At 44.9% G+C, this 26,801-nt stretch overlaps 2 protein-coding genes across 3 annotated transcripts; one reads left to right on the top strand and one right to left on the bottom strand.

The window, feature by feature from the left end:
• The first annotated feature begins 2,139 nt into the window (after nt 1-2,139).
• On the top strand, nt 2,140-16,602 carry LOC117395417 (tuftelin-like). The gene is made up of 14 exons (XM_059007419.1): nt 2,140-2,199; nt 5,424-5,538; nt 5,678-5,766; nt 8,639-8,716; nt 9,060-9,143; nt 10,265-10,351; nt 10,518-10,589; nt 11,440-11,544; nt 12,122-12,247; nt 13,247-13,470; nt 14,240-14,345; nt 14,899-14,982; nt 15,238-15,317; nt 16,274-16,602. The coding sequence occupies exons 1-14, from the start codon at nt 2,140-2,142 to the stop codon at nt 16,335-16,337; spliced, it is 1,374 nt and encodes a 457-aa protein (XP_058863402.1). The 3' UTR covers nt 16,338-16,602.
• A 3,238-nt stretch (nt 16,603-19,840) lies between these two features.
• Nucleotides 19,841-25,866, bottom strand: LOC117395428 (protein C1orf43 homolog). 2 transcript variants are annotated; one of them, XM_059007600.1, is made up of 7 exons: nt 25,638-25,862; nt 23,802-23,903; nt 23,123-23,240; nt 22,445-22,498; nt 20,981-21,147; nt 20,587-20,645; nt 19,846-20,134 (listed from the first exon to the last, which is right to left on the bottom strand). In XM_059007600.1, exons 1-7 carry the CDS (start codon nt 25,698-25,700, stop codon nt 19,927-19,929), a joined length of 771 nt encoding a protein of 256 aa, XP_058863583.1. In that variant the 5' UTR covers nt 25,701-25,862; the 3' UTR covers nt 19,846-19,926. The 2 variants fall into 2 exon arrangements, with proteins under 2 accessions (XP_058863584.1, XP_058863583.1); XM_059007601.1 differs by lacking the exon at nt 23,802-23,903 and having other exon boundaries at nt 19,841-20,134; nt 25,638-25,866.
• Between the last annotated feature and the right edge of the window lie 935 nt (nt 25,867-26,801).

Here is a 26,801-nt window from a genome sequence, read left to right as displayed (position 1 = left end):
GACATGATGAAAATATAATCTTTGTTAATGTGGGATTCACGCTGGTGCAATCGTCCCACGGTATGCTGAAATCATGCAGCACTAACTAGACTGAGAAACAATGAAAGATCCTAAGAGGGAGAGGAACCTTGACTGATTTCAGCAGGGAGTTTATTCCAGATTGACTGAGCAAAAGTATAGGTAACTGTAAAGCATAGGGAAGCATTGTAAAGAACAGAGAGGTGTGGTAAAGCATAGGGAAGCATTGTAAAGCACAGAGAGGTCTGGTAAAGCATAGGGAAGCATTGTAAAGCACAGAGAGGTCTGGTAAAGCATAGGGAAGCATTGTAAAGCACAGAGAGGTCTGGTAAAGCATAGGGAAGCATTGTAAAGCACAGAGAGGTGTGGTAAAGCATAGGGAAGCATTGTAAAGTACAGAGAGGTGTGGTAAAGCATAGGGAAGCATTGTAAAGCACAGAGAGGTGTGGTAAAGCATAGGGAAGCATTGTAAAGCACAGAGAGGTCTGGTAAAGCATAGGGAAGCATTGTAAAGCACAGAGAGGTGTGGTAAAGCATAGGGAAGCATTGTAAAGCACAGAGAGGTCTGGTAAAGCATAGGGAAGCATTGTAAAGCACAGAGAGGTGTGGTAAAGCATAGGGAAGCATTGTAAAGTACAGAGAGGTGTGGTAAAGCATAGGGAAGCATTGTAAAGCACAGAGAGGTGTGGTAAAGCACAGGGAAGCATTGTAAAGCACAGAGAGGTCTGGTAAAGCATAGGGAAGCTTTGTAAAGCACAGAGAGGTCTGGTAAAGAATAGGGAAGCATTGTAAAGCACAGAGAGGTCTGGTAAAGCATAGGGAAGCATTGTAAAGCACAGAGAGGTCTGGTAAAGCATAGGGAAGCATTGTAAAGCACAGAGAGGTATGGTAAAGCATAGGGAAGCATTGTAAAGCACAAACTGATGTAAACGCAGAATGTAACCATGAGAAAAGCACGGGCTGCAGTATAAGCGAGAGAGTCATGCCGTTGGAATGAGAGAATCAACCACTCGTTTAATCCCTTTGAAGCGCATGGAGAGTGCTGCGCCCTGTTTCACTAAACACTCTCCATACATCACTGACTCCACTACCATGGAAACGCCCTGCCTGGTATCTCACAGCCATCTCCGCTTGTTATATTTGGATCCACAGCGAGCTATAGATAGACGGTCCTGCCCCGACACACCAACACTTTTGCAGAAGGAGGGGGCAAAGTTAAATTTCTTAAAAAAAAAAAAAAATATGGAGGCATGGAGACTGAACTGCTCCCTCCCTCCCTCCCTCACCCCCCTAAGAGAAAGGGGGCTCCCTCCAGTCCAGGGCAGGCTTGAGGCATGGAGACTGAACTGCTCCCTCCCTCACCCCCTAAGAGAAAGGGTGCACCCTCTAGTCCAGGGCAGGCTTGAGGCATGGAGACTGAACTGCTCCCTCCATCCCTCCCTCACCCCCCTAAGAGAAAGGGTGCTCCCTCCAGTCCAGGGCAGGCTTGAAGCACGGACACTGAACTGCTCCCCCCCTCCCTCACCCCCCTAAGAGAAAGGGTGCTCCTTCCAGTCCAGGGCAGGCTTGAAGCACGGAGACTCTCTCTCTCTCTCTCTCTCTCTCTCTCTCTCTCTCTCTCTCTCTCTCTCTCTCTCTCTCTCTCTCTCTCTCATTCCAGAATGTTTTCAATGAGGACACCTGGTTGGTTGTGGGAGCTGAACGCTGTATTTCAGAGTTCCTCTCTCCACGCCCCCTCTTCCAGGTGTGCGTCTCAGTCGAGCGTGGCGTTTTGAATTGACTGTGATGCGCCGCACAGCAGACAAACGGCATTAGAAGCAGAACTAGCCAGTCTCGATTCTCATCTCTCCTCCCCACCCTCTCAGTGAGGTCATCATTAAGTTTCGCCACCGTACAAAACCTTAGCAGAGGAGTGTGTTGTTTTTGTAACCCAGTACCTTGGAAGATTATAGGGTCGTTTCTTTCAATCGGAATTTTACACCGACGCAACAGAGATTAGTATTAAGGCTTCGCGTTGTGGAGTTTGGGTCGGTTTGAAGGGAAGTAGTCGTCTTTTTTTTTGCCAACTTTGTACCCTTTCCCACGGTTTTTGTTACTTAAAAAAAAAAAAAAATGAACGGTATGTCGAGGGGTTTGTACGCCAGGACCATAACTGAACTGAAGACGGATAACGACAAACCGGTGAGTGGGAAATAAGAGAACACGCATCCGTTTGTGTTTTATAAAAAAAAATAAAAAATAAAAATGGTATTACTATTATTATTATTATTATTATTATTATTATTATTATTATTATTATTATTATTATTATTAACAGCAGTAGTACTAATACAAACAATATTACAGTAGTAACATACATTTCTATAATGATGCATGTTATGTTTAATGTAAACAGTATTCTATTCATCGTGCATATTAAAGTAGGGCTACGATAGTTTTGAATGCAGTTTGCTCTCGAGTTCCGAGTTTTAATTACGTCTCAAAATGGTTGGCCATACTTTATAAACCCTTCCTTACTAATCCGATATGCGGAATTAAAATGTTCTTGCTGTCTGGAACATTTCGCCTGGTTTGCAAAAGCAGAGGCGTCGTTTTTTGAGTCATGGTTCCCGAGTTATTAATCTCGATTTATCATGATGAAAAATATCTACATATGTGTGCTTTACATTATACAGTACGCGATAGAACAGTTCATCAAGAAGACTATCTCGCAAGAGAGCGCTGTCCCCCCTTGCGGGTGTACTCCGAGTCACGTGTGTGTCGGTGGTTTGCGGGCTGTTGTTGTTGGAACCCGCACGCTGCTTGGTTCAAATAGGTGCTCAAGAGACTCTGACGTTCTTGTTGTAATTCAAACCATGCCCGTATTACGATGATACCAAAATAAACATTGCATTGTGCAGTTAACAAGTGCAGAAATGCTTTTAAAATCGGTTGCGTCAGTTTTTTTTAACGAAGTTAATATAAAACAAATGTAATGAATTATTGACTATGTACAGTATGAAGAAAAACACACACGTCTCTTTCTCTCTCTCTATTATTATTTATTTCTCAGCAGACGCCCTTATCCAGGGCGACTTACAATTGTTACAAGATATCACATTATTTTTACATACAATTACCCTTTTATACAGTTGGGTTTTTACTGGAGCAATCTAGGTAAAGTACCTTGCTCAAGGGTACAGCAGCAGTGTCCCCCACCTGGGATTGAACCCACGACCCTCCGGTCAAGAGTCCAGAGCCCTGACCACTACTCCACACTGCTGCCCTCTAATATATATATATACTATTCTATTATATATATACAATATATAGTTCATGAATTAGTCCAGATATGAAGAGACAGATATTAATGTCTATAGAACAGTGCTGACGTCTTCCTGTCTCTTTATATATTAATGACATATAAATTGCACGGTTCCATGTGTGCTCTCACAACACTGAGCTTTCCCAGGGAGTCCGTTTAGTGAAGTCGCTGAAGGCAGGCAGTATATATATATATATATATATGGATGGAGGTTGAGTATCTTGTTGGATCCTGATACCTTAAATTTGGAGCAGATTGCTGTTTTTGAATTCTCTCTCTCTCTCTCTCTCTCTCTCTCTCTCTCTCTCTCTCTCTCTGCTCTATTCAGTTCAATTCAATGGTGCTTTATTGGCATGACTTACAATAGCAGGTGTAGCCAAAGCAATTATACAATACAGACATGCATCATAAATACATATCTATCTATATATATATATATATAACAAAGAAACTGATTTATAAAGTACAGTAAAAAAAAAACAACCGATGGGAAAATAGTAGTTAATGATAAAATAAATAAATTATAATCCAAGAAAATAATTAAAATAAATAATGATTATATATATATATATATATATATATATAAATACTCTCTCTTTCTCTCGCTCTCTCACTGTGTGTGTGTGTGTGTATATATATATATACACACACACAAGATAGCAATGTATTGGGAATGATTTTGCAGCATTTGCATTGTTTTATTAAAGAGAGACACACTGAATGCGTGTTGTTCATTTCAGCAGTGTGGAGTAGTGGTTAGGGCTCTGGACTCTTGACCGGAGGGTCGTGGGTTCAATCCCAGGTGGGGGACACTGCTGCTGTACCCTTGAGCAAGGTACTTTACCTAGATTGCTCCAGTAAAAACCCAACTGTATAAATGGGTAATTGTATGTAAAAATAATGTGTAAAGAATAATGTAATTGTATGTAAAAATAATGTGATATCTTGTAACAATTGTAAGTCGCCCTGGATAAGGGCGTCTGCTAAGAAATAAATAATAATAATAATATAAGAACCCAAACAATTGCTCTAAGCACATATCAGATGTGTTTGTGTATTAAAGACTATGGCGTTACAGGCTCTTCTGTGTGTACAAAGTACAGCCAGCTACAGTTAATTACTTCTCAGTTACAAGGGTGTGTGTGTGTGTGTGTGCGTCACGTTTTCTAATGAAATTACCTGCGAGATAAATCACTTTTTAAAATACCAGCGAATGTTTAATTGTGTTTTGACAGTGCAGTGTGGAATGTGAGCTCTTTCCTTCAGCAGGTTTCATTGTGATTTGTTGCAGGGACTGCCCTGTAAATTACTGTTTGACAGATTCAAATACAATTCTCTATTTCAATGACTCAGAAGGATAATGGGTTTTTTCTTTTTTGTTGCTGTAATAAGGTGTTGGTTTTTTAAATCCAGTATGGAGAGGATATTAATTTTCTGCAGTTATACCTGATTTCAATCACGTTTTTGCCCTGGTAAAACAGTGTAGCAAAACCAACCTAGCAAATGACAGAGAAGATAATGAACCAGCCCCCTTCTCAAAGTTTACTGCTGTGGTATCTCCCTGGTAAAAGCACAGCACAGTGTAGTAAAGCACAGAGAAGATAATGAACCAGCCCCCTTCTCAAAGTTTACTGCTGTGGTATCCCCCTGGTAAAAGCAAAGCACAGTGTAGTAAAGCACAGAGAAGATAATGAACCAGCCCCCTTCTCAAAGTTTACTGCTGTGGTATCCCTCTGGTAAAAAACACAGCACAGTGCAGTGAAGCACAGAGAAAGTACATTTAAATAGATAGTGAATGCATGGCAAATGCACAGAGCATACACTGTGAAACTGCAGAAATATCCCTGGTAAACCTGTAGAGTGGGTGGAGAAGGGAATGGGCTGCAGTTCTCTATATTCCTGAGTGCTTTTGGCAGCTGCCGCTCTGAGCCGTGTCTGAATAATTGCAGCACTGTTGTCAACATACACATAAAGGTTTAAGAGCAGACTTCATTGGAAGTTGAGAACCACGCCCTAGATAATCGCAGCGCATGTCACTGCAGGAATAGACAGGGCGCCTTGTGCAGTTAACTGTTCACCTGCTGGCCTGTGTCAACGATAGAAATCATTCGTCCCGCTGTATCCAAAGCCCTGCGTTTATCCGAGCAGCCCCTCGGGGGACCCGTCCCGTTTGTCGGAGCTGCACGAACTGATTTTTCGGATCAGGCTGTCCGCAGGCGAGGGTGGCTGGTGTCGATCGGGCTGCTTTACCCTACAGAGTGAAGACTCTGAGCCAGGTGCTGAAGCGTTAACAGAGGCGTTGCTGCCACACCAGTGGGGTGTCGTCAGCATGCACACTTAACAGTGAGAAGTAAGTCTATCAGTCACTGGAGCTGCAGCAGCGATACCACAGGAATACACGGAGACTCTCCGACAGAGGCGAGACAAGGAGGCTGTCTCTTGAGGTAGGGTACAGCACTGCTCCTGTGTGCGGAGGTGTGGCTCTCCGAGAGGGCTTTGAGCTTGACCTCTGCACCATTCTGCATTGTGGTTTATAACCAGCCTGGGTTATTCTGTTTGTCATTGTGACTTAAGTACAGTAGATTGGCTAGTCTGACTTCTTTATCTCTGCAAAGATTGAAACAGTGCTGCATAGTTGCTTATAAGGCTATCCTTAGCAAAACACCAAATCTTAATGAATTGTTAACTAACGAGAGAGAGAGAGAGAGAGAGAGAGAGAGAGAGAGAGAATTAATTTCAGTGTTGAAGAAAGCAGACATGCCATAGTTTGTAGATAACAATCACAGGTGTGTCTGAATAAACTCAAGCTAGTTAGTCTGCTGTTTCCCATGACCTGAATTCAGCTGTTTCATTTAGAGTCAGCCAGACTTATTCCTTTTGCTTTCATGCACTAAGAATTGATGCTTTTGTGTTTGATCATTTTGAATCCAGACTAGTTTGTGCAAGACCGTCATCATTGCTGCTTAAATACCCAATTAAAGATAATTAACATGTGCTGGTTTAAATCATTCGGCTGTCTTTAAGTACAAATTTCTCCCAAACGAGTTCAAGCTTGTAAAGCAATCAATTGCACAATAAAACACGCAGCACTGTTATATCACATATTAACTAATTCTTTCGTTATTCACTTTCCGTTTCTGCAATGGTGATCCCAGTTAATGGAGCTCTCTTAAGCCTTTTAAAAATGTTGCAGTTGTCTTCCAAGATTATTGACTCATTCAGGGTGTTTTGCAGATTTGCAGCTGGCAGACAGCTTGTTAAAAGCTGCGCTCCGTTTTTCTGACTACACAAACTCGGAGCAAAGTCCTTTTCCTTGTAACCTTGACTCGTTTTTTATATATTTTTATTCCCCCCCCCCAAGTTAGGACCCTGGCCTCAGTCTTTATCAGTGTTGCTATGGAGATGAGGCCAGCTGGTCTCCATCAGGCATCACAGGTGCTAAAGTTTCAGCTATAAAGATGTGTATCTGCTTCTATGGCACTACAATAGGGTTCGGAGGAATCAGTGCTTCTGAAACTGTGCACTTGAATCTCATTAACCCAACCCCCCTCCCCCGATCCCATTCCAGCTCCAAACTGGTTTACAGAGAAGAACTGGGAATCGATTCACCAAATAGGGATAGTGAATCCAATTGGATCATCTCTCTCTCTCTCTCTCTCTCTCTCTCTCTCTCTCTCTCTCTCTACTATAGATAGATAGATATCTATGGATCTCATTGCCTGCGTTGGTAAACTCTGCAGTACTGTGTTTCAAATGGTCTCCTCAGTGCTAGAATGTCAATCACACTGAAGAATGTAGCTTGCTGATGCCAGTGGCACAGCACTCCTGACTCCTGTGCTGGGGTGTGCGTGTCTGTGCGTGTGCGTGCTCAACACAGTGTTTGAACAGTTTAAATAAACACACTTCATACTCTGTTGCCTGGAGAAGGAACATTACAGGTTTCAGTTTCTCTTTTATTGGGAATGTTTTGTTTGAAGTTTTGAGATTAATATTTCATTAGGTTTTTGACACTCATGGATCCTGATTGTTTCAATATTAATAATAATAGACTTCATTGAGGGGAGTTCTGAACCCCAGGACTGGGTGCAGCAGCAGCAGCAGGGCTAGTGTGAGTTTGTAACCCTGCTCAAACTCCTGACTCCTGATCATTTCAATATTAATAATAATAGACTTCATTGAGTTCTGAACCCCAGGACTGGGTGCAGCAGCAGCAGGGCTAGTGTGAGTTTGTAACCCTGCTCAAACTCCTGGCTCCTGATCATATCAATATTAATAATAATAGACTTCATTGAGGGGAGCTCTGAACCCCAGGACAGGGTGCAGCAGCAGCAGGGCTAGTGTGAGTTTCTAACCCTGCTCAAACTCCTGGCTCCTGATCATTTCAATAATAGACTCCGTTGAGGGGGAGTTCGGAAATCAAGGACAGATGAACAATGTGAGGAATGTGATCCGTCTCTGAGAAACATAAAACAGGAGTTGGGGGAGGAGGACAGACAGAACAACAATTTTCTTTCTCATAGTCCAAGCAGGGCAATGTAATAAATCACAGGGCAAGCACAGGGAAGCATTGTAAAGAATAGTGAGGTACGGTGAAGCATATTAATGAACATGGCAAGCCATGGTGAACGAAGTCCAAGTAATTGAACTACGAGGGGGGGGGAGAAAGGGAAAACTGTAAAAATACCGTGGTGAACTTTTATAAAGGGAGTAACAATGACTATAACAATCTGTACATAAAGACACAGGCCGTGTCTGCTGTAATGTTTAAAATGATATTTCAGAATGTAAAGAACACTTTAGAAGGGGAAACTCTCAATGTATTTGCTTTTATCCCACCTTGTGTTATTGTGTCGCCCCATCTGGAGTTTAAAATAGGAAATCTGGTCTATATGGGAATCAATGCAAAATGTGTGTGTCTATCTATCTATCTATCTATCTATCTGTATGTGTCTCTCTCGCTCTGTCTCTCTCTGTCTCTCTCACGCTCTCTCCCTCCTCTCTCTCTCGCTCTCTCTTTCTCTCTCTCTCTCTCCCCCTCTCTCTCTCTCTCTCTCTCTCTCTCTCTCGCTCTCTCTTTCTCTCTCCCTCTCTCCCCCCCTCTCTCTCGCGCTCTCTCTCTTTCTCTCTCTCTCTCTCGCTCTCTCTCGCTCTCTCTCTCTCTCTCTCTCTCGCTCTCTCTTTCTCTCTCCCTCTCCCCCTCTCTCTCTCTCTCTCTCTCTCTCTCTCTCTCTCTCTCTCTCTCTCTCTCTCTCTCTCTCTCTGTTGCTGCTCTGCTCTGATACTCAGGAATGTGTTTCTTTGCTGTTTTGTCTCCAGGATGGAGTTAGGAGGCTGAGACTGACCCTGCAGAACCAGAGCGAGACAGAGAGGAGCGGAGAGCAGACCAAGACAAAGGTAAACTCTCTCTACCCTGCACCCTGCTCCCTGCTCCCTGCACCCTGCACCCTGCACACACACAGCAATATCCCGGCTCAAATCGCTCGGAGGCTCCTGGACTCAGAGGCAGGGCTCTCAGATAGAATGGCTTGGTCCGGCTCCATGATGCTGAAATACAGAAATGCTAAAACGAACCGAAGAAATTCTAACAAAAAAATGCTCTTTCTTCACGGGCCAAAGCAGCGCTTTGAATGCCTCTGTTTCTCTATTAGTTTTAGTTGTATTGTGTGATATTTATCATCATCATCATCATTATTAAAATTGTTATTGTTATTTATTTACGTGGTCTCTTTTTTTTCAGCCAATCAGGAGAGCCTTTGCCGTGGTGCCCTCCAATGGGATTTCTTCCTCTCAACCCACAGAGGAGGGGGTAGAGATCATCAAGGTGCGTCGCCCAGCGGGGGTCCCGGGAGAGGAGGAGGAGGGGGGGGGGGGTCTGTATCTCTTGTTTAGTTTAGATGTGGCACTCAGGCTTTATTTTAATATATTTATCGGAGTACTTTTCTACATTTTTGTGTTGACTTTGGCTTCTGAAGCCACTGTAATCTGATGCAGCTGTTTGATGTAACAAGACAGTTAAAGAGGGTGATTGAAGGATCTGAAACTGCATTACAAATAGAGAACAGGGTCCCCAAACGGCTCACCTGGTAAAAGCACTGCCACGCTGCGTGCAGGCGAGTCATACAGCCAGAGATCGCAGGTTCAAATCCTGGTTGTGCGAGGCAGCCGGTCTTTGCTGGGGATTCCCAGGGGGAGCCACGTTGGCGATCCCGGGGGTTGTGGGAGGTGGGATTCGGTTTAGACTGTTTCTCTTCATCGCTCTGCGGCGCCCCCTGCAGGCACACGGTGAGCTTGGGGGCGGAGATTTTCTGGGCTGGTCTTTGTCCTCCAGAGGCTGGTAGCCTGCAGACGTCCGCTCTCGAGGTAAAAAAGAAGGTGATTGCTTCGTGGGATCGGAGGACGCACGCTGAGCCTCGGGTCCCCTGAGCTGTGTGGGGAATCGCCGCGGTGAAGGAGAAATAATAATAATAATAATAATAATAATAATAATAATAATAATTGGGCAAGCCAAATTGGGAGAAAATCAGGGGGTAAAAATAATTGGAGATTCTAAATTTAAAAAAAATAAAGAAATATTGAACCCTGCTGTGAGGCAAACGGGTAACGCAACAGAAAGTTTTCCTAGAAAGACACCTTCCTGTCCTCATGCTGTTTCTCTCCCTTCACTTTTTCCCCATCACAGCTTGTCTCTCAGCCCCCCCTTTTCTCATTCTCTTTCTCTTCTCTTTATTCACTCTCGCAGGAGTTTCAGGGTTAGCTTCTCCAAGTACACAGGCTCTTCACAGTTGAACGAGTTGCCCCAGGCGCGGAGGGAGTCGGGCGTGCGTGAGACTGTTTGAGATTGTTTCTGACGGGTGAAGTTCTCTGCTGTGAATGCTGGGGGAGGCGCGACCTGTTCTCTACACTCTTTCTTTCCCACTCTCTGACCCTCTCTTGCACTCTCAGGTGTACGTGGAGGCTCGCAGGAAGGATCAGGCGGCGCACGAGAACAATATGAGAATGCTGTCCGACGAGGTCACGCAGATCCAGGAGGTGAGAGTTCAGCTTTGTTCAGTGCATTGGAACGATCCCTGCCACTGACACACGTCGCTTCCAAAATCGATGTCTCTGTGCGTCACGGAAACGAGGCGCATCACCAGAGACACTGCTGTGATTACAGTATCTTTCATGAACTCCCTCTGTGTGTGTTTTTTTTCAGGTGAGGTACTGTTTGAAGAATCTCCGGCAGCAGATGGCTGCAAGAACGAACGGGAGGGGAGATGAGCTGAAGGTATTTCATTTTATTTATTTATTTATTTATTTATTTATAAAAAGCAACGCTTTACCAGACCTCACTGTGCTTTACAATGCTTCCCTATGCTTTACCAGACCTCTCTGTGCTTTACAATGCTTCCCTATGCTTTACCATACCTCACTGTGCTTTACAATGCTTCCCTATGCTTTACCAGACCTCTCTGTGCTTTACAATGCTTCCTTATGCTTTACCAGACCTCTCTGTGCTTTACAATGCTTCCCTATGATTTCCCAGACCTCTCTGTGCTTTACAATGCTTCCCTATGCTTTACCACACCTCTCTGTGCTTTACAATGCTTCCCTATGCTTTACCATACCTCTCTGTGCTTTGCAATGCTTCCCTATGCTTTACCAGACCTCTCTGTGCTTTACAATGCTTCCCTATGCTTTACCATACCTCTCTGTGCTTTACAATGCTTCCCTATGCTTTACCAGACCTCTCTGTGCTTTACAATGCTTCCCTATGCTTTACCATGCCTCTCTGTGCTTTACAATGCTTCCCTATGCTTTACCAGACCTCTCTGTGCTTTACAATGCTTCCCTATGCTTTACCAGACCTCTCTGTGCTTTACAATGCTTCCCTATGCTTTACCATGCATTCACTGTACTTTACTACTCTTTGCTGTGCTTTTACTACGGTTTGTGGTAAACTATACCTTTATAAGGGTAGCTTTGCAAGCAAAAGACTGCTCGTGCTGCCACTACTAATAAAATTCAATGTATAAAACAGGGAGCTGTTTTACTGGACCTCGCTACAGGACTGCAGTGTTGATCAAATTAACCTCTCCCTGCTGAAAGAGTTAACCAAGCCTCTGTGATCCCCACAGACCCTGACAGGCACGAACGGGCTGAGACCTCCCCCTACCCAGAGCCACGCGGTCGCCCACGGTAACCAGGGAGCCCCCCGCACTCAGGACCACTCTAACGGGCAGGTATGCTAAAACCATTATAGATGATTCCCAGTGTATAGCAGTGTCATCCATTCCAGGTTTCACTACAAGCTTGATTAGCCACATGACAGCAGTACACTGTATCTCATGTTAGATTTTGAAATGTCACAGTTTTGAATTTTTTTTTCAGTTTTTCTTTGTGTTGCAAGAGGTTGGATTTCTTCTTTAAAAAAAAAAAAAAAAACTATTTTCTTCCGGTAGTTCCAATCAAACATTTAGTTTATTCAGGAATCAAAATGCAAACGGCAAATTACACGTGATTCATCAGCGATCTCGCACGCAAGGCTGATGGGGTTCTGCGCTAGCATCACCGTAGCTGTTTCATTTCTGGGCTGAGCTGAACAAAGAAATGACTTCGTACAGCATAGATATACAGCTTGCTTACATCGTTTCCTTGACCAAATTTGGAAGTTTTAAAATCCTTGGTGTATGGGGGAAAACTACAAAACGCTGTGTAATTCAATATGTTGACATTATTCAGCAGGTTTCATTCCACTTTTAATGAAGGAAAGTGCGTGTTGCTGTGAGGTTGATGCAGGTGTCTGTGTTTGACTCTCAGGCCGAGGGGAGCTCGGAGCCCGAGCAGGAGAGGATGAGGGAGCTGACAAAGAAACTGTACAGCCAGTTCCACAGCAAGCTGCAGGAAACCGAGAGGAGACACAGTGAGGAGAAGAGACAGCTGGAGGTAAGCAACACAACAACAGCGTTTACTACAGGGAGTCTGCTGTACCTGCTGCGCTGCTCTGGGAGTGCAGGGAAGGGAATAAGACTCCTATTGCACAGCAGTGTCGCCCATTCCAGGTTTTACTGTGAGCTTGATTAGCCACAGTGTGTGTGTGTAGGTAACAAGCTCAGGGGTGTCTTATTCAACTCTTAGTAAAACCAGGAATGGATCAAACTGCTATGCAGTAGGAGTCTTATTTCCATTCCTGGCATAGCAGTTTCACCCATTTCATTTTGTGTGTAATTGTGTCTGTGATGGCTGTGTTTGTGTTGATTGTTGTGTGTGTGTAGTGGTTGTGATGTGTTTGTGTTGATTGAGTGTGTTTGTGTTGATTGGGTGTTTGTGTTGATTGGGGGTGCAGTGGTGTTGATTGGGGGTGCAGTGGTGTTGATTGGGGTGCAGTGGTGTTGATTGGGGTGCAGTGGTGTTGATTGGGGGTGCAGTGGCTGTGATGTGTTTGTGTTGATTGGGGGTGCAGTGGCTGTGATGTGTTTGTGTTGATTGGGGGTGCAGTGGTGTTGATTGGGGGTGCAGTGGTGTTGATTGGGTGTGTTTGTGTTGATTGGGGGTGCAGTGGTGTTGATTGGGGGTGCAGTGGCTGTGATGTGTTTGTGTTGATTGGGGGTGCAGTGGCTGTGATGTGTTTGTGTTGATTGGGGGTGCAGTGGTGTTGATTGGGGGTGCAGTGGTGTTGATTGGGTGTGTTTGTGTTGATTGGGGGTGCAGTGGTGTTGATTGAGGGTGCAGTGGTGTTGATTGGGTGTGTTTGTGTTGATTGGGGGTGCAGTGGTGTTGATTGAGGGTGCAGTGGTGTTGATTGGGGGTGCAGTGGTGTTGATTGGGGGTGCAGTGGTGTTGATTGGGGGTGCAGTGGTGTTGATTGGGGGTGCAGTGGTGTTGATTGGGGGTGCAGTGGTGTTGATTGGGGGTGCAGTGGTGTAATCGTCGCTCTGTGTTCAGAGCAGGAGCAGTGCGTTTCAGAGGGAGCTGTCCCTGCAAGGCGAGGCGCTGCGCAGGGCGGAGGAGGGGCTGGGGGAGCGGGACGGCCGCATCGAGGACCTCCAGAGGCTGCTGTCCGGGATGGAGCGGGAGCACAGCGAGCTGCGGGAGAGGATGAGCAAGAACGAGGGGCAGCTGCAGGAGATCAGCCTCCTGAAACAGAGAGGAGAGGAGCACCAGAGCAGGTCAGAACACTCCCTCCCTCCCTCCCTCACTCACTCACTCACTCCTTCCCTCACTCAATCACTCACACTCACTCCCTCCCTCACACTCACTCACTCACTCTACTCACTCACTCTACTCACTCACTCCTTCACACTCCATCACTCACTCACTCCCTCCCTCCCTCCCTCCCTCCCTCACTCCTTCCCTCACGCAATCACTCACACTTCCTCCCTCCCTCACACCCTCACACTCACTCACTCACTCTACTCACTCACTCCTTCACACTCCATCACTCACTCACTCACGCCCTTCCTCACTCAATCACTCACTCCTTCCCTCACTCAATCACTCACACTCACTCACTCCCTCACACTCACTCACTCTACTCACTCACTCCTTCACACTCCATCACTCACGCCCTTCCTCACTCAATCACTCTCTCACATTCACCCTCCCACTCACTCTCACTCCCTCACACTCCATTACTCACTCCCTCACTCCCTCAATCACTCACTCCTTCCCTCACTCAATCACTCAGACTCAATCACTCACTCCTTCACTCACTCACTCACACCCTTCCTCACTCAATCACTCTCTCACATTCACACTCACACTCTCACCCTCCCTCACTCACTCAATCACACTCCATCACTCACTCACACTCACTCCATCCCTCTCACACTCTCCGTCCCTCCCTCCCTCTCACACTCCCTCCCTGGCCGTGCAGATTTTACCTGGGGGGGGGAGCTATAAGCCCCGATCTCTCTGAACCTGCTGTCTCTGCTGCAGGTCTGTCCAGCTGGAGAAAGAAGTGTCCACTCTGAAGGAGAAGATCCATCACCTGGATGACATGCTGAAGAGCCAGCAGAGGAAAGTGCGGCACATGATCGAGCAGGTAAGGGAGGAGCTGGGGGCCGCGCTGATACACTACTTCCAGAACAGGCAGAATCACCGAAGAAGCAGTTCGACGGGATTTTAAAAGCTGTCAGAGTCTCAGTGCTGAGTTATCAACATCTGGTTGGTGTTTCTGAAAAAAGAACAGATTTATTTTCTCTTTTTAAAACATAAAAAATAAATTCAGGGTGATTTTATAATTGGGGAGACTGCGCCATCTGGTGGCTGTTTGCAGAAATGCTTTCCACAAGAATATCCCACAGTGGGGAAAGTGGCACGTTGGATATTTCATCTCTTTATTTGTATTCGTCATTGTAATTTCAGGCTGTATTTAGACCACAGTGATGAGTTCAATGTGTCGGTTATATCTGTGTCAGATCCAAAGTGTATTGGATTATACCTCAGTGTAATGTGAAACACAAGGCAGTTATTGTGCTGTGTGGTGTTGTGTGTCTGTGTTGCAGTGGCCTGTGCTGTCTCTGTTGTGTTGCAATGTTGTGTCTCTGTGTTGTGTTGCGTTTCTCTTCTCCTGACCCCTTCTCTCTGCTCCACAGCTCCAGAACTCAAAGACTCTGATCCGTGATAAAGACGCCCTCATCCACAAACTGCAGGAGAAAGTCTCCATCCTGGAGGCAGAGGTCAGACTTTTAATAATAATTACCTGATCAAATATGAAATGTATACAGATTGTAAATGATTTTGATGTATTACTTAAATCGTACATTTTGTGCGTGTGATTTGTTTGTGCAAAAATAAATAATTAAATAAATCTTCCGAGACTCCCATTGCGTAGCAGTTTGATCCATTCCTGGTTTTAGTAGGAGTCTGTATTATTCCCATCTTCTGTTGAAGGAATATGAATTGTCTGAAATGTCACTGCTTTGTATTTGTAGAACCGGGAGATGCAGCACAGACTGGATTTCTTCACTGGGGCTCAGGACTCCTCCCCCTGCAGCACAGAGACCCTGCACAGGTAAGCAGGACTTCAGTACTGCTGCACTGAAACCATGCGTGTGTGTGTGTGTGTGTGTGTGTGTGTGTGTGTGTGTGTGTCTCTGTATGTCTCGGTGTGTGTGTGTGTGTGTGTGTGTGTGTCTCTGTCTCTGTCTCTGTGTCTCGGTGTGTGTGTCTCTGTCTCTGTGTCTCGGTGTGTGTGTCTCTGTCTCTGTGTCTCGGTGTGTGTGTCTCTGTCTCTGTCTCGGTGTGTGTGTCTCTGTCTCTGTGTCTCGGTGTGTCGGTGTGTGTGTCTCTGTGTCTCGGTGTGTGTGTCTCTGTCTCTGTGTCTCGGTGTGTGTGTCTCTGTCTCTGTCTCGGTGTGTGTGTCTCTGTCTCTGTCTCGGTGTGTGTGTCTCTGTCTCTGTGTCTCGGTGTGTGTGTGTGTGTCTCTGTGTCTCGGTGTGTGTGTCTCTGTCTCTGTGTCTCGGTGTGTCGGTGTGTGTGTCTCAGTCTGGGTGTGTGTCGGTGTTTCTGTATGTCTCAGTGTGTGTGTGTCTGTCTGTGATTCTGTGTGTGTCTCAGTGTGTGTGTCTCGGTCTGTCTGTGTGTCGGTGTTTCTGTATGTCTGTGTGTGTGTGTGACTCTGTCTGTCTGTGTTTCTGTGTGTGTCTCTCTATGTCTGTGTGTTTTGTGTGTGTCTCAGTGTTTCTGTGTGTCTCAGTGTGTGTGTGTGTGTGTGTGTGTCAGGTTTCTAAGGCATATCCCGTTTTCATATTTCAATGCCCACCTTGTAGCAGTGTGATGTCACTATAGCTGAGTTCGACTGTCACTTTGCTATTTGACTATTCAGTGCCATCCCCTATTACACAGAGCACCGATTCGGGCCAAAGAGATCTTTAACTCTGTCGGTTGATTTAAGACACCTGTCCTTCATTTGTTTTTATGTTCTATGCATTAGATGTCATTTTCGCTCTTTTTGTATTTTTCTTACAGCAAAAGACCCCCTTTAACTGCACCCAACAAGTCTGTCATCAAAGTCCTTGGAATGGCATCCTGAATTTCTGGGGAAACAGAAACAACTGCGAGGATGGAAAGAAGACTCCTGTTGCATAGCCGTCTCACCCACTCCAGGTTTTATTAAAAGCTTGGTGAGCCCCAGCTTATACGTAACAAGCTCAGGGGTGTGTGTGTTTCATTGAACGCATAGTAAAACCAGGAATGGATCAATCTGCTTTGCAATGGGAGTCGTGTTTCTGTCCCTCTGCTGCTGGCACTTTTGAAACGAGAGGATTGGGAAATGGAAGAGAATGGGGAATATTCTCTGGGGGGGCGGGGAGGGAGGGGGGGGGGTGATTCTCAGCTCCTATCCTGGACATTTTTCTATGCAACAGACGGCACTTCTCTCCTGCGGAATACGACAAAATGCAAGAGACTGGATGAATACTTGAATGGGACAGCAGTGTTTGCAATATAAATACCAGGACATTCCCTTCTCGGTGCACGCAGCACTGAAATGCAAAGCTGTCTGCGGTGATGCAGAATGCCCTGCACCAGACATTACCTTGTTTTGATGCAAGAAACAGGTGTTAGGGATCCAATTCCTGTTCCATTTTCAATTTCTTTATAAAACCAACTCCCAGTTCCCTTTCTCTGTTAATCAGTTCCAGCACATCGTTGATCAAAATTGCAACGAGCAGCGTTCTGTTAAAACCAGCTTCTCGCAACAGCGGCGACTTCAGTGGAATGTGCGAGTCAATTAAATTTCAAACGAAAGCAGTTGAACAAGCACAGTGGTTCATGTGTCTAACGTCAATTCCAGTTCCTTCGCAGGTGTTGGGATCAGGAATTGGTTTTAGAAGGGAACAGGAATTTAAAAACCCTGCTAAGTTATTCATGAAGCATACATAATTTAACAATCGTGTAACATGGATTCCTGGTAGTAAACTAATTTGCCTGTAGGTTTTTCTTTGCACTTAATCAATCAGAAGGGTGCTGTTGAACCCTGGGGAATGTTCCTGTGCTTGTAGCTCTCCGCAGTTTCACAAGAATGTTAACATAACTTTATTAGGTCACACTGTTTGTTGTCTTTCAATAGAAGTCTTTTTGAACTGTACTATCATAGCAGTAACTGCAAGTATTATTATATACCTGCCTATTGCTGATCTAGCTTAATATCTAATTTAAGTCAGATTTATTTTTAACTGTTCAAGTTGTCTTGTTAAGATGTTTGCAATCATTAGTGTTTTTTGTCAGTTCCTGAGATATTTCATTTTTGTGGGCGTGGTGCCTTTCCTGCCCCGAGGCTGGTATTTCAAAACTTCTGGATCAATGTGATCCAGATTTTGCGATTGAGATAACTTTGATCAGAATCGTTTTATCACATTTTCCTGAAACCATTTTTTTTTTTAAAAAGTAATCTCGATTTACCAAATACCAGATCATTTTTATCCAGATTACAAGTTTTGAAAAAACGGCCCCAGGTTCTCTTCCCATCTCTATTTACTGCCCATGATCTCAATGTCAAATATCTTGGATGCTCGGCTACAAAGGGTTAAAGCGCTGGGAGTTCAGGAGCTCACTAGATGGCGCTGTCTGGAAAGACACTGGCTGATCTAGCCCAGGTCAGGGGTCGCAGCACTCAAACATTCTTTCCAAATGACCCAAGTGATGTTCCCCAGAGCTGGGGCTCAACTCAGTTAGGCAAACGCTGCTGTGAGGTGCTCGGTGGGGTTATTGCTGACAAAACGCAACGCACACCTGCATGTGGAGCTGAGCCACGACATGAGGAGCTGTGCAGAAAAGACCAGGTGCCCCCATCTCAGAGAACAGAGTTTGTAACAAACCTACAATAACGTTGTAAAGCTTGTTTCATAGTGCCATTTGCAATGAAAATAATGTTCCCCCATTTCCAGTGCCCCGTTGGGCAGGGATCCTCTGTAATCAGGGGGGGGGGGGGTCTTGGGTCAAGATCGTTTGGGGAAACCCTGGCCTCCATTACATGTCTTTCAACAGCAACTGGAACTGAAGATCCTGAAAGCGGATGAAGAAACTGGAGTTCTCGAGCAGGGCTGTGCTCGTACTCTGAACCGCCTTTCAAGAAGTATTTATCGGCAGGTGTGCAGTAAATCCGTTCATTAAAGTGTGGATTTCAAAACGCGAAACGAGGTCCTTCCTTCACCTTTACAATCGAGTAGCGACGAACGGCAGTTCACTGCCGTATTGTTTTACAAGCCGATTTATTTCTGGAAGCAAGTTTTCCTCTCCTCCGGGGCACTGACATTTTTCCTGTGGTAGCGAGGCTGTAGAATGGTTAAGAAATATTTCTAACTGGCGTTTCAGAACACAAGGAGTCTCTCCAGCCCTGCTGTTGCAGAACCGCTTAAAATAATTCAAAAACGCCACGAAAAGGGAACGAGAGAGCAAACTAAAAAAAAGTTTACTATTGAAAGGAACTTTTAGCGCAGAGAATAGGGTAGCAATACTTTTTATAGATGGGGAACTGTTGGGTTTTGACTTTAACATAGTTACACCAACGGCATCTTTCACACTTCAAGTTACAGAACGAAAAAGACATTCACTCGCCTCTCATCAGTTTTGACTTCATTTAAATTATTTGTATGTACTGATTTTGTGTGTGTGTTTCAAAGCACACCTTGTATAATATTATATTATTATTATTATTATTATTATTAATATTGAAGATGGCTGGTGCTTTTTTTGTTTTAGTAGTTGTCTAGACTGCATGTATTAATACACTGTTTTTCGTAACAAAATACAAACGGTTGAAAGCTGTTTTTTTGTTTGTCTTGTATTTACAGACAGCATTATTGTCATGATTTTATCAAGTAACATGAACAAAATTCAGCTGTGAGAACAAATTGAAATATTTTCTATGGCAGCTGTTTTGCCTTTAATGGGACGACCATAGGGGGTGTATTTGGAGGACTTGTCTGTTGCCAGGATAACAGGTTTTGATTAACAATGCAAGTGCCCCCTCTGGCGGTCATCGAAAGGAAACACAAGTAGATCTTTCTCTTCGTTTAGAAGTCATTTTATTACACACACAGTTTACAAAAAACAGCTTTTGGCCCTTGCTGTTTTTTTTCTTTAGCTTTGTACTCCAAACTAGCCTGATTTAAGAGTGGTTCTGTGAGGAAGAGCTTATTGAGGTTCTGGGACTGAAATCTGATTGGAATCCCCATTCTCCCCCTCCAACTCCCCAGTCCATTCTCCCTTCCCTCCCCTGCTCCCTCTCCCCAGTCCATCCTCCCCTCCGTCCATTCTCCCTTCTCTCCCCAGTCCATTCTCCCTCCCCTCTCCTGCTCCCTCTCCCCAGTCCATCCTCCCCTCCGTCCATTCTCCCTCTCCTTCTCCCCAGTCCATTCTCCCTCCCCTCTCCCCAGTCCATTCTCCCTCCCCTCTCCTCTCCCCAGTCCATTCTCCCTCCCCTCCCCTGCTCCCTCTCCCCAGTCCATCCTCCCCTCCGTCCATTCTCCCTCTCCTTCTCCCCAGTCCATTCTCCCTCCTGTCTCCTCTCCCCAGTACATTCTCCCTCCCCAGTCCATTCCATTCCCCCTCCCCTCCTCTCCTTCACAGTCCATTCTCCTTCTCCTTCTCCCCAGTCCATTCTCCCTCTCCTCCTTTCTCTACAGCGTGCTCTCCAGCGTGTTGTATTTGTCTTTGAAGCTCTTCAGCTCCAGGAAGTGTTTGGGTCTCTTGCTCTTCTGGCTGGAGGGCAGGTATGTCACCTGGATGGTGGAGGGAGGGGGGGTCTCTGGGGGGGTGCTGTGCTCCAGGGTCGGGGCGGGTGGGGGCTGCTTGTGTCCGCTGCTGGAGGTCCTGCGTGCCGTCACCCTGCCGGGACATGTAATTCAACATGTTAACGTGGCATTATTCAGCAGGCTGCGTTTGACTTTATGAAGCAAAATGTGTTAATTCTACAGGGGGATGCAAAACCTTTGGCCACAGCTCTACACTTTCCACATGATGCACACTCAAACATACAAACTTTCTCCACCATGCACATCCATCCAGTCATCTATACAGTTTATTTTTATCAAACATGTATTTTCATTTCAAGAATACATGTTTTTAATCACCGTTCTGTAACCTGGTGTAGTCCCAGGCGTCTAGGTTTTAAAATAAAAACACATGTTATAGAACACGTGCTTCTTTCAAAACTGCACATTTCAAGCCTGTGTAGCGAAGGAGCCCCGAGAGGAAGTTATTCTGACTCCAAACTTCAGGGTTAAAATCCCGTCCAGGTTACTTAAAGACAGAAAGTCATGGGGTGTTCTTCCTCTTACACTGCGGCCAGCTCGTTCAGTGCATCCTGGTACTTCAGGTATTCCGTCTCTCCAAAAACCTTAAAAAAAAACACAAAGCAGGGGGCTGTGAGCCAGGGAACTGCAAAGGAAACTCCAGCTCCTGCAGCGGCACGAACCCGTTACTCAACCATTCGGATCCAGCAGTCAGGGGAGGGTGGCTGGTGTCGATCGGGCTGATTCATCATTCAGAGTGAGACGAAGAAGCAGCTGCTTGGGTTTGTGAGGATCGCTGCTTTTCTTAAGACTCTGTGGAGAACAGCGATCCTCACAAACCTAAGCAGCTGTTTCTTCACCGGTTTCACCGTCCCTCCCTGAGCTGATCTGAGTAATGGGTCAGTGCCGCTCTAGTTCTGACTCGGCTGGCTCTTCTCACCCCGGTTCCGTGGCGTGCGGACTCATACCCGTCCAGCAGGGTGTCGATCAGGTTCTTTTGGACTCCCCGGAAAGGAGAGCTGGCGTTCCGCAGATCCAGGAGGAAACTCCGGAAATTCCTGCCCGTCAGAGACTTGGGGTTTTTACAGACTTCACGGAAAGGAATACCTGCAGGACGGACACAAAACAGAAATGGACTTTAACTAGAAGTGTGCAATCGACCCTGTCTCTCATACAGGTCAGTATGTACGGCTTCCGGTAAACTTTTGCGATATCATTTTGTAGTTTCTTCAGATTTATAAATCATATTTATAAATCGTGTTAATAACTGAGGGGATGGGAGTCACTGGATGACTTTCAACAACTAGGCTGCAAATATGCCGAGCATCAAAAGAAACTTATCACGATTTATTTTCGAATAAAAATAAGGTATATAAATGATGGACATTGACAATGTTTTTGGTTTCACTCGATCATTCATCCTTGACCATGACACTCCTGAGTGACTATGACTGAAGCAGATGCACTTAATCACCTAATTATTATTATTTATTTCTTAGCAGATGCCCTTATCCAAGGCGACTTACAATTGTTACAAGATATCACATTATTTTTTACATACAATTACCCATTTATACAGTTGGGTTTTTACTGGAGCAATCTAGGTAAAGTACCTTGCTCAAGGGTACAGCAGCAGTGTCCCCCCACCTGTGATTGAACCCACAACCCTCTGGTCAAGAGTCCAGAGCCCCTAACCACTACTCCACGCTGCTGTCCTAATTAGTGAGACAGTTGATTGGACGCTGGATATGGAGTGATTTCAGCTGTTGAATTGCAAGCTTGAATAAAAGCAATAAAGAAAATCACAGAAAAAAAAACAACATGCCACGTCTGTCGAGAGAGCAGCGCCTTCGTGCGATCGGCATGTTGGAGGCTGGACTAGGGCAGCGTGCTGTGGCTCGCCGTCTTGGGTGCTCACAGCCAGCGATTTCAAACCTGGCGAGACGGTATAACCAGACACACTCTGTCAATGACAGAGCCACCAACAGGGAGACCAAGAGTCACAACACCTGCCCGAGATCCACAGATCATTCTGCAGCATCTTCGTGATGTCAATTGTTAACCAGCACAATAAAAAGTCACTGCACCTGCTCTAAAACAGAGTTTGTCATTTTTCGATCACATCTAGTGAATTTTATCCAAATATAAGTTTCTTTTGATGCTCAGATATAAGTGATACGTTTCTTTTGATGCTCACTATACAAAGTGCAGGAAAAATATTTGGGCAGACTTGTTATTTTAAAAACCCTGATAATTCATGTTTGCTTTAAAATGTGTGAGTTTTCTGACCTGCATAGCGAATGGGTGGAAGACTTAGGGAACTCTTTCATTAGCAAATACTCCTTTAATGTTGCGCATTGGGGGCTACGAGGGGCACAGAATGTGGAAAAGCTGCGTTTCCTACCCGAGGTCCTGATGGCATCCAGAGCTCTCATTCTGTACAGATAGTTAAAACAACCTTGAAAAAACAAACAGAACCGAGTCACTGACAGGCACAGAGCAGCACCCAGCACTCGAGTGGCACAGGGCTGGCAAGAACACTCCCATTGCATAGCAGTCTGATCCACTCCTGGTTTTACTGTGAGTTTAATAAGACACACCTGAGCTTGATCCCTATACAACAGGGCTAATCAAGCTCATAGTAAATGGGTGAAACGGGAAGCCTGGAATGGGTTTAATTCCTATGCAATAGGAGTCTTATTCCCATCCCTGTGAGATCAGGTCTGCTTGATAACTAATATCTAATGCTCCGATGTAAAGATCTGTTTCTTAAATTCCAACATGCACCTGAAACTTTGCTGTATTTGTGTGTCACAGTTACATCTATAAATCAGCACTTCAGGGAGGGAGGGAGGGAGGGAGGGAGGAGAGCTCTGATCACTGGGGCACAGGCAGGCAGGGAGGAGAGCTCTGATCACTGGGGCACAGGCAGGGAGGGAGGGGAGCTCTGATCACTGGGGCACAGGCAGGGAGGGAGGGGAGCTCTGATCACTGGGGCACAGGCAGGCAGGCAGGCAGGGAGGGGAGAATTATGTATCTATTAGCTGTGGATGCTGTTCACTGGGAGGGGAGCTCTACTCACACGGGCTGCCCGGTTCCTGCAGCTGCTGCAGCCTCTCATCGCCCTCAGACAGCAGCTGAGGCTCATACTTGATGTCCTGCACCTTGGACAGCCGGAGTTCAATCTCCTCCTTCAGGTCCTGAGAGAGGCAAAGGAGAGGGGATTAGAACCAGGAGATGCACACCGATACATAGCAGACACACACAAACACTCAGCGAGACAGGCACAGAGACAGAGACAAACACACACCCAGAGACAAACCACCAGACTCACACACACAGACTGAGACACAGATACCCAACTTACAATTGATACAAGATATCACATTATTTTTACATACAATTACCCATTTATACAGTTGGGTTTTTACTGGAGCAATCTAGGTAAAGTACCTTGCTCAAGGGTACAGCAGCAGTGTCCCCCCCACCTGGGATTGAACCCACGACCCTCGGGTCAAGAGTCCAGAACCCCTAACCACTACTCCACACTGCTGAAATGAACAACACGCATTCGGTGTGTCTCTCTTTAATAAGATTATAATTATAATCCAGAGATTTCCTTCTTTACTGTAACATTGTACAAGTTCCAGCATACATCTGTTTTCCAGCTCAACGAAATAATCTAACATGGAAAAACGTTTTCATCCCAACACTTAATCCCAGGTGTTTCGAATTTTCCCGGCCACCGGCGCTGTCCGTACTTTTGGTGCGTTGTGTCCCAGCGGCACGTGGGGGCCTCTCCTGGACTTCATGGCGAAGCGCATGATCTGCCTCTTCATGAAGATGAACAGCAACACGAACACCTGCGGAGAACCGGCAAGGCTCAGAGCGCAGACCGAACACAGCACAGAGGCGCAGCGACCCAGGCAGCTAGCAGCTGTGGAGCGATTCACTGAGCCAGCAGTGAACCGCGATGCACAGGATACATCACATCCCAACAGAGTGGATTGCAAGGAATCTCAGGTAGCACAGTGCAGGTGAGCAGATCAACAACAGCTCATGAATCACAGCAAGAAATTATTCGCTAAAATGTCACGTTTATGCAAAAAATATGAAGTCATTTATTGGATACAGAATTCCAGGCTTCAGTCAACTCAAGAGGCACTGAGACTTCTGCACGTCTTTCCTCAGGCACTGTTGCCACTGGCCTGTAGTTCTATAGAAAATAAAAGGACTGTATTTTTGCACAGACTTGGCATTTTAGCACATTCTTTTTTTGCGGCCTCATTGAAGTGTTCAGGACGCGCGTTGAGTGCTTGTCTTTGATGTGTGAGCTTCTGTGACACACGACCCAAAAACGCACTGCAGTTCACCTGAATGAAGTGCGTGTTTCACAGTGTGCATTCATACCAGCTCTCCCCGTGTCTCGTTACATTTTGGTCATTCAACAGAACAGCCCATCGTGAACGAGCATTCAATATTATCATGTGTATTGTGATACTTGATTAGCCCCAGTGTATAGGCAGCTCAGGTGTGTCTTATTAAACTGATAGTAAAACCAGGAATGGATCACACTGCTGTGCAATGGGAGTCTTATTCCCTTCCCGCTAGGGTTACCACCTGGCCCCTTAATTCGGGACCCCTTTGGGACGGGACGGGGTTTTTAAGTTGCCCTTAAACTGAAAGCACTAAACACTTGCTTAATTTATACAGCTTCTTAAATTATCCGAATCATTGAGATAATACAAATCTTACAAAATAAAAACGCATCTTGAATAAACGTGTGTAGGTTTACTCAAGATACTATTTTTATTTTGTAAAATTAGTATTTCAGTTATCAATATTTATAAGTTGCTATATATATCCTGTTTATTAGTAATCTACAGTCCTAATTTACACAGACTCTCTCAATTAAATAATAACACTGACCGCTGTCTGGCGTCAGGAAGGGTGAACAGCTGGACAATATTAATGATTTGAGCAGGAGAAGGCGATATACTATTAGAAACTCTACAGAAACTTTACAATACATATTTTTAAAACTTAATAAAATAAATACATATTGATGATGGTAATTATTTATTAATTGAACGTGTTAAAAGCTGTTATTGTAGTGGCATGCTGCCTCGAGATAATTAAATGAATCATTTTAGCAAAGGTTTAGCGCTCAGTTCACGTATTGTTTTGCTTCAGTTTAAACTTGGCAAACTTCAAAATCCTGTTCGCATGTGTACCGGAATTACGGGGCTAGGTGGCAAATCCAATTCCGGCACCCATGCCAAATTAGGACAGGAAAATCGAGTAAACAACCAAAATATATCAGCACCCAAAAGAGGACCGAGTAATAACGCTAATGCATTTCACAAGAGGGGATCACAATGTGATTTAGACTGTTATAGCACTGAGTCTAAAATAAACACGCATCGCTTCGTACAGTATCACTGGCGTCACGTACACCTTCTTATCTTAATTCACATGTCCATACTGGTGTTGGGAGAAACCTGTCTGTAAGCTTTCATGTGTCTAAGTCTGGTTGTGTGTTATCAGTACTTATAATTATTTTACATGAAAACACCGTGAAGGTTGTATGTACTCACCAGGGTGCCGTACGCCATAACCAAAACAACGTTCACTCCGGAAAAAGTGTTGATAGACGCCATTGCGTCAACTCTACAACGACACCGCTAATAAATAATACATTAAAAGCTGTTAAACTGAACTGTTGCGCGTCGTTTAGTCTTTCTGTGTGTCCATTTCTTAGCAGAATGACATTTCTCAGGAACTAAAGTCGACAAATGGACATTGTGAAGCTAACCGGGACACCGTCACGTGATGTCAAAACGAACCACTCGTGTCATGTGACGGGGATGGTCACGTGTTGGCACATGTAAAGGGTGTATCATAATAATAATAATAATAATAATAATAATAATAATAATAATAATATGGTTAACTGAAATCGATTCTCCGATTACCGATATAATTCCAAAGTGTTTTACATTTTAATCTCGAGAGACTGATCAATTGGATAAAGGCGTCTGCTAAATAAACACATATTTAATAAACAAATAATTTCAACGTGCCCCCCCCCCCCCAAAAAAAAAAAAAATCTCGTAACACGTCATTCACAGTATATTTCATTCAAATTCCATATTTCAAAATTCCAAGGCGATTTACTTACAGAGACTAGGGTGTGTGAACTATGCATCAGCTGCAGAGTCACTTACAACTACGTCTCACCCGAAAGACGGAGCACAAGGAGGTTAAGTGACTTGCTCAGGGTCACACAATGAGTCAGTGGCTGAGGTGGGATTTGAACCGGGGACCTCCTGGTTACAAGCCCTTTTCTTTAAGCACCGGACCATTGGATATATTTATGTAATTCGTTGTAAAAATGTCTGTGTTACTCGAAAGGCGGTTTATTTGCTAGTGGAACTTCCAAGCTTCCAAAAAGCGATGATCCAGGAAGTTAAACGGAATATAAACGATTAAACACAGAGTTATTAAACTAGTAACTCACACGGTTTTTTTCATGTTATCTTTGTATAATACATGACCGTGCTGTCAATTTGCCGAGCGCATTGCTACAATGTTGTACTTATAAACAATGCGAGCTCAAATTAGCAACATCGGGACGATTTAACAATGTTACTGTTTCTGACGAAAAATGACAACAATACTGGAACAAAGCCAGTTTTCCCCGGATGTTTGATAACCTTGCAAATGAATGCAAGTACAAATTGACGCACCTCTCCCGAAAT

Source organism: Acipenser ruthenus, chromosome 35 (genome assembly GCF_902713425.1).
Source record: "Acipenser ruthenus chromosome 35, fAciRut3.2 maternal haplotype, whole genome shotgun sequence".
NCBI lineage: Eukaryota > Metazoa > Chordata > Actinopteri > Acipenseriformes > Acipenseridae > Acipenser > Acipenser ruthenus.
This window is presented reverse-complemented; position numbering and strand designations above follow the sequence as displayed.

Excerpts from the sequence above, each read along its gene's own strand:
- LOC117395428 (XM_059007600.1), bottom strand. The coding sequence starts at position 25,700 with ATGGCGTCTATCAACACTTTTTCCGGAGTGAACGTTGTTTTGGTTATG. Across the intron at positions 23,241-23,801 it reads TGGGACACAACGCACCAAAA|GACCTGAAGGAGGAGATTGA; the intron begins GTACGGACAGCG and ends TGCCTCTCTCAG. Across the intron at positions 21,148-22,444 it reads GGATGCCATCAGGACCTCGG|GTATTCCTTTCCGTGAAGTC; the intron begins GTAGGAAACGCA and ends TCCGTCCTGCAG.
- LOC117395417 (XM_059007419.1), top strand. The coding sequence starts at position 2,140 with ATGTCGAGGGGTTTGTACGCCAGGACCATAACTGAACTGAAGACGGAT. Across the intron at positions 2,200-5,423 it reads AGACGGATAACGACAAACCG|AAATCATTCGTCCCGCTGTA; the intron begins GTGAGTGGGAAA and ends TGTCAACGATAG. Across the intron at positions 14,983-15,237 it reads TCTCCATCCTGGAGGCAGAG|AACCGGGAGATGCAGCACAG; the intron begins GTCAGACTTTTA and ends TTGTATTTGTAG.